A 10,461-nucleotide genomic window follows, 5' to 3' on the forward strand; every position below is an offset into this window, starting at 1 on the left:
CACAGATACCAAAAACGTACTTTGACGTTTCTTTGCTATATCCGTCTATTCAATATAGCCAAATGTTTATCTCTATCTTCGTTATAACGAAATCTTCGCTATATCTAGTTATTCGCTTTATGTAGTTAATCTTTTTATATAATTCTTCATTATACCAGTCTCGCGCAGTGATTACATTGGATCTTCAACCCGGTTCTTGTTTGTCGTGACCCAATTGATGGCCGCTATAACTTCCTAGGGTGCCGCTGCCGTTTAAGAAAATATTCGACGCGTGGCTAAACGCAGACGACGGGGCGCACTCTTCGTAATGAGCTTTCGCTTCCGGCTCGTCCTGACGAAATGCAGCCCCGCCGCAGTCGACGTCTGGAACGTTGTTTCATGAACTCAGCTTTTTTTTTCGCACTCCCTACTCTATAATCTCTCTCCTCTCCCTTTTTTAATTCGTTATTTTGCCCAATTCAGCAATGATGTACCAGAAGCAAGGCGTCTGTTTCCCTCCTGCGGTGGAAATCAGATACCGGCGTTTGCGATTTCCCTTAATCAGATTGTGCGCCTGCTTAATGTGGTTTCCGTGGCGTATATGAGCCTCGCTCGTCGCGGCTCGGGGCGGCTGGCGCGTGGCGGTCGTGACCGTCCCAACCGCCGTGTGGCACGAGCGTTTTTCGCGGGAGTCTGGCGCTGGCGTCGCTCCTCGAATATGTGTACACAACGTCGCGACCGGAATCGCAGTGGTGCACACGGCTCGCATTAAGCAGATTGGTCTTCCGCCACTGGCGGCTGTAGCGATCGAGCTGATAGATTTTAGAACTTGTAATGTTTCTGGAGCTTGTATATGGTAAGCATATTGATGACAAGTTTCTTACATTCCTTCCCCCTCCCCTGCCAGGAGGCGGACTTAGCAATTAGGGCGGCAGAATTTTGGGGGAGGCCAATTTGTGGCCGCCCCCCAATTAATTAGCTCTTTTTTTTTAAATCCAGCTTGGAATATAGCTATTTTTGGTATTGTAGCTCAAAATCTAGCTACTTTTGAAAACTTTAAATACTAACGGCAGCGGTTTTTTTTTTTTTTTGGCGGGGTGTCATTGTAAAAGGCTGCCTAGGGCGGCAAAATGCTCTGTCCGCCTCTGCCCCTCCCCCCTTTTTTTTCCTCCAACATAATTTTCTTTTTTTTTTTTTATTGCTATTGTTTGTAGTGAAGTCCCTTTTTTTTGGAAACGGTAGGGGGCGGTGCTCCAGTCTTTGACGTCTGAGCAAACTTCCGGTTCGCAAAAAAAGGATGAACAAAGCCCGACATTACACCGCTGCTTGAAACGTCGATGAAACATTTAACCACCAATTCTTCAAGCGAAAAAAAAAACAAAAAAAAAAACAACAAGAGTGCGAGATCTTTTCAAATGTTCGAATATTTTTGTAAACCGACTTTTCTTCCCCAAGACGTTAAATCCCAGAGACCAAGGCCCATGCTAAATTTCCAACTTTGGTGTCTGCGTAGCATTTATGCCTTCAGGTACTGGTGACATAAGCAAGCTACAGGTTTGCAAAGACGGAGCGAAAGGAAGTCGCTTGGGACACAAGCAGCCATACATGTTTGTAAACTGCAAAACGGTCTATACCAGCTCTGTGGTATATTATGACGCAATGAAGCCTTTTTATATAAGGTTATCGCTGTAACTTGCAGAAACAACGACGCAGTAATTTATAGTACAGTTTGACTACGTGGTGTATTGTAGTGCATTTTACATCGAAGCTGTATATGACTCGTTTGTCAGATTTTTACTTGTGTCGGCGTCGTCACGAAAAAAAAAAACACCTTTAACGATTGAAGTGAAAAGTGCAATACACGCATACAATTACATACAGCACAACACTCATTTCAATGAAGCATTCGTTTCCATAAAAAACAAACACATAACAAGCATTCCAACTGTGTAATTGATGATTAGGCGCTCCTGATAGCAATGCGAAGCACGTAGTGCTCACCGCATACGTTTCACGGTAAAGATTTCTGTTGGGCTAGCGGCCGAGGCGACGGTAGCTTGCGGCGTGGCGAGTAAGGTCACAAACTAGCCTTACATTTATAAAAAGTTTTGATACAGTGCATTTACTTTTCTTTCGTGAATTATTTGGTATAGACCCTTTTACTGTTTACAAACATGAACTGCCTCCTGCGTCGCAAGTGACTTCCGGTCGCACCATCTTTGCAAGCCTGTCGAACTCGCTAATGTCACCACGTTCTCTGTTGTTTTTTTTTAAATACGGAACCGTTTTAGTTTCGATAAACCCTGCTGCGTGACGTTAAAAACACCGCATCATGGTGAAAACACGTTTTATAGCCGACTCCATAAAACCAGATATTGATGTTTCACGGTATAATCATTTTGTTGCGTACATTTTTAGACTGCATTAAGTTAATGAACACCAATGCGCATCTGCTGTCTCCGATGTAGATAAGAAATTGAGCCAGGGCATTGCCACCGTTAGCCTGGGGTCTTCAACGTGCATCAAGCAGTATCGACACCTTACATCACGCTGGTACGCTGCTTACTTAGCTCGAAACGAGCAAGGGTGGGAATTAAAGCCAGGGTTTCTGGGTCTTCAGCGCAAGCTCTCACTCCGCGTGCCCGAGCTGCGGTGGGCTAAGACACTAGGTCACCGATCTTCGTTATCACGGTGTAAAAATGGCTAAGATTCTAGCTTCTGCGAACTTTCAGGTTTTTGCGCTGTATTTTTTTAATTGCGATCATCTGTCGTATTGATATATTACGCGGTGTAGAAACGTTGTCGTTTCAAGTCGTGCCTACACTTTCTTTTCTAACATACTTCGTCGCCGAAAATATGAGTTTTCGGTGCCTGTGGTGAAGACTACTCTGAGAATTAAAAAAAAAATTTCTGATATTTGGGAACAATATCTACTATTATGTTTGGCACACCAATTATTTACACGTAAAAATGTGGTGTCAACAAGTGGGACGGGGCGTCGTTGTTGTGTCGTCTCATATATCGGGTGCCGGGCGGCTTACCTTTTGGGAGGTGGCCATCCTCTCCCCACTGCGTGACCCGCCCTGGCTGCAACAAGAACCAAGACAAACTTGTAACTTCCATTTCAATACCAACCCGTGTAAGCGTCGCCTACACTGCTTCGTTCGGTAGCAATTTAGTAACTAGCACGCTGAAAAGTATGGATGTTATCACAGTTTATTATAAAGTTGTCTTAAACATACACAAGGATCAACAAGCAAAACAAAAGTAAGTCCAATTGGACAATAGGCAATACAGGGCGCGACGTTTTCTGTTAGTTTCCGTTGTTGTTCGCTTTTCAGGCAGTCTTTGATTATCTGGCTTAGTGATTTGATATATGTTTGCTGTATATCTCAGAAGCACAATGCTCGATACCGTGAGCGCAAACACGATCTCGCCGCCTTTTCACACTTTGCTTCGAAAGGATACTTGTGAGGATCAAAATTTACCACTTAGTCAGGTGCCCCAAACCAGCACTCCCCCCCCCCCCCCCAACACACGCACACGCACACACAGTCGAACACACACACACACGCGCGCGCGCACACACACACACGCACACACACACACACACTCACACGCGCACGCACACACTGAAAGTAATAATCACCACTTTTCAGTAAACAAAAATCTAGAAAGAGGCGATTTTTTAAAATTGTGCTAGCAGTATTGCGCAAAGAATTCGGGCATTTGTGCGCTGCAAAAAGACTCTCAGTACCAGAAATCTGCCTTTCTCTGGTCCGTTTAGCTATTGAGAAGTGGCGAACGATATCGCGCCCATAACTGATGTGATGATTCTGCTGCAAAGAAGTCCACGTCACCAAAATAACATGACATATTAGTGTATCATACCTTCCACCTCAGTGACTGAATGAACAGCGATGAATAATCGGCCAATATTTAAGGTTACGAAATTAATGGCTGTGCGTGTACACTGAGGAACTTTTAAGAGTGTTTTACTTGCATCATCCGTTATTGCGAAACAAGCAGCAGCAACAACAAGCTTAATCTTACGAGACCATTTTGTTTTTAAGACAGCGCATCCACAAAACCTTTTATAAAATATAGTGAGCCATCAACTAAAAAAAAAAAAGGAAGATTTTGTTTGGCGGCGCCATAAAAAGGTCCTTCCCGGACACTAACCGCCACCACGCGCCCCGCATCTCGGCTCGTTCCGCTGCCGCGTCATTCGGGAGTTGCGTAGGGGACGCGGATGGTGGTGGGGAATAGTGGGGGAAAAGTCTATCCCTCCTTTCGCTGCCCCCCAGCGTTGTTGGCAAGGTTAGGCTGCGCTCGTAAAGGCGTTCTACGACCGGTCGCGTCAAGTGTTATTGCACCCGCCAGATTAGGCCGCGGCTTGTTTCTACGAGCGCGAGATTTCCCTCTCTCTTGGACTTCCCCATTCGGGAATGGAGTTCATTTGAGGGAGAGGGGGTGAAAAAAGGGTGTTGTTTCTCTTTGGGTTGTCTCGCATGTGAGTGTATTGTTTTTAAAGGAAGCTTTTATTTGAGATAAGTGTGCGGTAGTGCACGAAAGAGGCTAGAACGGATGGGTTGAGTTTAATCCAGAACGAGAACGTCAAACGAAGCAAAATATAGTAGTAATTTCATGGCAGTTGAAGCAAATAAAGGCGTAATTAGGGTTATGGTTTCGACTGGACTCAGACACACAAAGTAGATTTCCACGAGCGTGTTGACCTACTTCCCAAAAATCTGACAGTTAAATACAAAGAACATGAAAGCTAAACACACGTCCATCCTCGTTCCTCCACCCTGATAAACTTCAATGTTCTCAGACACGCATCTCATAATAGAGTAAAACATTTATACTTATTAGCCTCTACTATTCACTTTCTTTGCGAGTCAGCGCAGTGTCAGAGGAGTCTACTTAAAGATCCTTTGAATTTAAATAAACCAATACACAATAACCATAAAAAAAAAACGAGGCTGAGTTCTTACAGTAGGTAACCGCAGACTATGTCGAAATAAGGTGGCACTGCTTGTCTTTTGTGTGGAGGATATATTCCGCTGATTAACTTGCGAATAACCTTACAGCGCGTGACTAAGTACAGTATTCTGTCGGATTTTCGTTTGTTTGAGTGACCTTCCGTCGCAGGGGGGGGGGAGGCCGCATTGCTTCTCTTTTCCTAGCCATAAGACACTCTCCCTCGTTTTGCGTTTTTTTTTTTGTTACTTCAAGCACGGTCATACCGAGCTCGTCGCCGCTTTTGTTCAGCCATCGCCTCTTCAGTCCGCTCTTTCCTCTTGCGAGGCATTGCGAAGTATGCGGACGGCACATCCAGAGAGCGCCTCGTCCCACGACCGTCGCACGTGCGCGATAAGTAGAAGAGAACGGCACGTGTAGTTTACTCTACCGCGCATGCGTTTTGACGTGACAAGTTCAAATTTTAAGAGGAGGAGGGGAGAAGGAGAAAGAGAGAGAGGAATAGAGAGGGAACCGTCCTGGGAAGACGCTGTTACCGGATTTAAAAACCATCTCTGTACGAAGTTGGCTTTTCCTCCAAGAGGGTGCCGCTGTGGAGAAGCCACCCTTCCGCATACAATGCTTTTCGCATTCACGAGTCATGAACACTCTCTATTTTCTCTCTCTCTCTCTCTCAGCCTATCATGAATACGCCCCGCACGTAATAGAAGAGCTAAAAAGATTTTTTTGTGTGTTTTGGTAGCATGCTTGTTTTTACAAACATTCATTTCAAAACTATCATCTCACCAGTTCTAACCGATACACAGATGAACTCGGCACGTCCTATCATAATTAACGCCGCTACAAAAAAAAAAAAAAAAAAAAAAAAACGAAGTATCGTGATTTTATCTGTTTGTTTCTCTAGATCCTCCCTTCTCTCCTCCCACATCAGAAATAGCGGCCAGTTCGTTCACGTCGCGGCCAGCGGCCGCTAATTCCCGTCTACGGGGCGACGTACACCTTGTTAGTCGGGATTAGCCGCCCAGCCTCAACAAGAGACAAAAACAAATGTATATATAAAAAGTCAAAGGGGACGGAAGACGGTCGTTCAGGAGAAGCGTCTATGTTTCCCGCGCGCTGCGGGAACCCCGGCTAATTGGTATCTCTTGCCTCGTTCTAGTCAAGAAGCAAAGCCAACCTTCCCCATTCCTTTGGGAGAAGAAGGGGGCTACCTCCGCGTGTGTGCTTGTCTGACCGACCGAACCGGGGCGCAAATCCATTCACGGGGCCTGCCCGTGTGTGTTCCATCCGGATAGCCGTTGGAGGAAAGAAGCTTCATTAGCCTTCCCCCGAACGGCGCGATCCTCTGAAGATTCCCAGGCGCTCGTTTTCGGGAGAGCTAGGGATGGAGAATAGAGGTGCTCTGCGGCGAGGGGCCGCGTTGCGAAGGCGCGGGTTTCTTAACGCCGTAGTGGCGACGAGGACTGAGTGGATTTATTTTCAGGAGCTTCGTTTGGGGTCGATTATGTGTGTGGAGTCTTAAGGATTTGCCTCCCAAAGGTAGTCTCCTACCTTAAGGTGTAGTTTTAATGTCTCGTGAATCCAGAACGGGGTCTCTTCCAGAATGTTTTACAACGCCACGCATGTAATACCATTGCATTCATCGGTGTTTTAAACCAAAAATATATTACGAAAATTACTCAGAACAGTGACTTTGTTTTCCCATGATTCAAATTGCAAGCACTTATAAAACAAACACCACAAAGCCCGTCTAGAGCCAGTCGGAGTCCCATTACTGGGATAGTATTATTTACGCAAATGGTGGAATTTTGTTGGTGTACTGGTTAACGATTTATGACTGATTTTGATATGCCCTCCGGCTTAAAAAAATGACATTAATGTCTTGTTTTTTGGTAGTATTTTAGACGAAATTAACTCTAGCACGTCGAAATCAATAAGACAGTAAACTCCCAATTATAAGAGAGGAGGCAGTAATTTTAGCAAACTGTGTCTTCGTAGAAGAGTGCCCGTAGTAGAAGTTCGGGCTGAAATTTCGAATCAGGCTTTTAAGCACGCGTCGAACGGTACCGGGGCCGCGAAAGCAAATTGCGAAAACTCCCTAATTTCAATCTACCACTTAACTAAAAAAAAAAAGCGTTGTACTTTGATATGTTTAATTATATGCGGTTTCGTCTTACGTAGACATTGGCATGCCTTTGATATAAATGAATAAATGTAGGGTTGCCATAGCTCAGAACCAAATTTAGACCTTTCCAACGACCTAACCCTGTCAGAATACGAAAGTAGTTATTAGCCTGGCTGTCAAACGGCATCGCACGAAGTGCATAATTTTTGGCGAGGCCAGCAAAAAAACAAAAACAAGCGCGAAACCGAAAGCTGAGATGCAAATATCCAACGCTGCGGTCGAAAAAAAAAAAAAAAAAGCCGGCACCACTACATTACCGTTGTCGATTCAGCCAGTGTCTCCCAATCGATTTCAGTTCGTGTCTTCTATTCTGGGATCGGGTGCACATTTATTGCCACGCACGCCGCCCAACTAGGTTCTTTCCCCTATACCCCTCTCCCTATACCTTCTCTTTTACGCGCTGAGCCCGTGCGTGCAAAGGCAGGGCGGTGCGCTTTATGCGCACGCGCACGATCCGTGTCTCGGGCAAAAGGGGGGGATGGAATTGAATCGCTACGTCGAGCTGACGCGCTCGCGACGGACGCCGCAGACGTGGGAATCCTTGCACCTGCTCCTCAATTTCCCCCTTTCCCGCTCCCACATGCACAGCGCTCAACCTTCTTCCCTGCTCTCGCACTTCCCCTTTCCCCATTTTCTCCTCTCACTTTTCCTGACTCCTCTCTCCTTCCCTGCCGTATGCTTTTGTGTTTTATCTCATTTTCCCTATCCTCTTCGGCCCCTTCCCGCTAGCCTTTCCCTAAATCTTTCTTCCCCCGTCGTCTGCTTTTTGTGTGTCTGCTACCTTGCGTTGCGAATGCGGTTCCTGGGTTCCTCGCGTAGCCTTGGAAGGCGAGCACTTCTCTTTCACAGCTGCCGCTGCCTGCCGGCTCATTCTAAATTCATGAGCCAATTTGTAGATCGATGAGCTGCCCTCGCCCACCCTAGATTTTCCCTTTCCCTAATTCGGCCTTCCTCGTGTAACAACTTGCACCCCCGCTTGCCACTCTTCTCCCCAACCCCGAACTGTGGTGGAAACTTCTTTTGCTGGTGGTAGCCGGTGGCGGTAGCAACTGCTTTAGTTTCAAGCGGCTGAGCTTCGGTGGCGTAGTACCGGGTCAGTGCTGATGCGATGCCTGCTTGTGTCTGATGCCCTGTAACAGACATGCTATGTATGTGTGTGTTTCTCTTGCTAAGCTATGCTGCTCTTTTGTTTCCTGTTAACGGGGAATGCGATTTGAGACAATACGGAAGTGATTTAGGGTATGGGAACTAATGTAGAGTATGTAAGTATGTAAAGTATGTAAAGTACATTAGTACATTATTATTCGTCGTTCCAATCTTTGTAAAAAAATCCCCAAACTTGCCTCCGCGTAGCAGCTTGGGCGAGTTGGTTGCTCATTTTTACACACACACTACAACGCACTATAGCAAATAACACTCACTCCTTACACACGGTTTGTTTGAATTCTGCTTTATTTTTTTGTGTGTAAGGAGTGAGTTTTATTTGCTATAGTGCGTTGTAGTGTGTGTGTAAAAATGCCTCCGCGAACAACTGTGACATAAAATGCGGATTTTTTTTAGTCGACTATGTTTAGTATTGCTTTTAAAATAATACCACGTGTAGAAACTTTTATTGCCTTCCAAATTACGCAAAGTTTGTGTTTTTATCATGTACGAGTACTGAACAATAAATTAGAAAACAGAGGTTTTCACTTTTCGTTCAATTTCACCACGCTGTATAAAAAAAAAAATTAATTTTTTTGGCGTCACGTTTTTTTCGCACCCTCCTTTTAGCCAGAATACATTCCGTTAGAAATAATTACTCTGGTCTTGAGTTTTAAGCCTTTAAATCTGCTAAAAAATAGCAAGTGCCGATGGTGGGTTTTGACGATTGTCGTGTGTGGCGTTTTTGAACCCCTCTCAATCTCAAAGTATTCAATAGAGAGCTTCTATATATTTTTTTATTGTTAAATATATGCAAGCCGGTAAAACGACATTCTCACTACTATTTATTATTCGTCAATCCAAGTTTTGTAAAAATCCCCAAACATGCCTCCGCAAACAACTGTGACCTCAGCTGTGGATTTTTTGTTTAGTCCACCATGTTTAGTTTTGTTTTTAAAATAATACCACATTCCGAGCCTTTCATTGCCTTCCACATTATGGAAAGTGTGTGTATTAGTTGTATTAGTCATGTACGAGTACTGAGAAATAAATTATGAAACAAATAATGTTTTCACTTTTTGTTCTATTTCAACACGCTGCATCAAAAAAAAAAAAAAAAAAAGCTGCTTTTTTAACTTTTTTTTTGTGTCGCGTTTTTTTACACTGTTTTTTTAACCAGCATTCATTCCGTTAGAGGTGTATGAACTACTTTTGAGTTTTAAGCCTCTCAATATGCTAAAAAAAAAACAAATGCGGATGGTGGGTTTATGGGTTATAGCTGTATATTTTTTTCTTCATTATAATAATCAAAGGGAAGTTTAATAAATAATCACATAAAAGACATTGATTTCGTTAGGCGTATAATAACAAGTTTGCAATTCCAAACGTCTAAACACTATAAAATCCCAACTGCCGAAAGCTGGTTTTCAGACAATTTCCGCCGGTGCCATGATTGGAGAGGCCTCACGCCTACACCCTACGCGCTACATAATCTATACTACGTTAGAATTATCAAAGTATAATATTGTAAAATTTTGGAGTAAAATGCAGTTTTTATTGGAAACCTAGATTTTTAAATTTCAAAATTCTATATTTTTAATGCGGAATTGATGTTGCTAACATAACAGAATAATTTTTTAGCATATTTAGAGGCTTACAACTCAAAACCAGCGCATATAACTCTAACGGAATGTATTCCAGGCAAAACAAAAATGAGTGAAAAGAACGCGACGAGAGAAAAAAAAATTAAAAATGTTTTTTTATTCAGCTGCTGAAATTTAACAAAAAGTGAAAACCTACTCTTTTTCGGAATTTATTTCTCAGTACTCGTATATGATAAAGGCATAAACTTTGCTTATTTTGGAAGGAAATGAAAGGTTCTACACGTGCTATTATTTTAAAAGTAATGGTAAACATAGTCAACTCAGAAAAAAATTCGCAGTTTAGGTCACAGTTGTTCGCGGAGGCATGTTTGGAAATGTTTAAAAAAATTGAATCGACGAATAATGTGTAGTAGTTGGAATGTCGTTTTACCGGCTTGCATATATATAACAGTAAAAAAAATATATATAAGCTCTCATTATTTATAATTTGCGATTGAGAGTGGTTCAAAAATGCCATGGACACGACAATCGTCAAAACCCACCATCGGCACTTGCTCTTTTTTAGCA

At 43.5% G+C, this 10,461-nt stretch overlaps 1 protein-coding gene across 2 annotated transcripts in view; it reads right to left on the reverse strand.

Annotated features, from left to right (window-relative positions):
* LOC8039418 (choline O-acetyltransferase) overlaps positions 1 to 10,461 on the reverse strand; it is a 135,806-nt gene that overhangs the window by 69,418 nt on the left and 55,927 nt on the right. For both annotated transcript variants that reach the window (XM_042292327.1, XM_042292328.1), the window contains exon 2: positions 3,021 to 3,066. In XM_042292327.1, coding sequence (XP_042148261.1) covers positions 3,021 to 3,038 — 18 coding nt within the window. In that variant the 5' untranslated portion in view covers positions 3,039 to 3,066. The remainder of the gene's footprint in view (positions 1 to 3,020; positions 3,067 to 10,461) is intronic.

This window comes from Ixodes scapularis, unplaced genomic scaffold (assembly GCF_016920785.2).
Source record: "Ixodes scapularis isolate PalLabHiFi unplaced genomic scaffold, ASM1692078v2 PGA_scaffold3__209_contigs__length_174095766, whole genome shotgun sequence".
NCBI classification, from domain to species: domain Eukaryota; kingdom Metazoa; phylum Arthropoda; class Arachnida; order Ixodida; family Ixodidae; genus Ixodes; species Ixodes scapularis.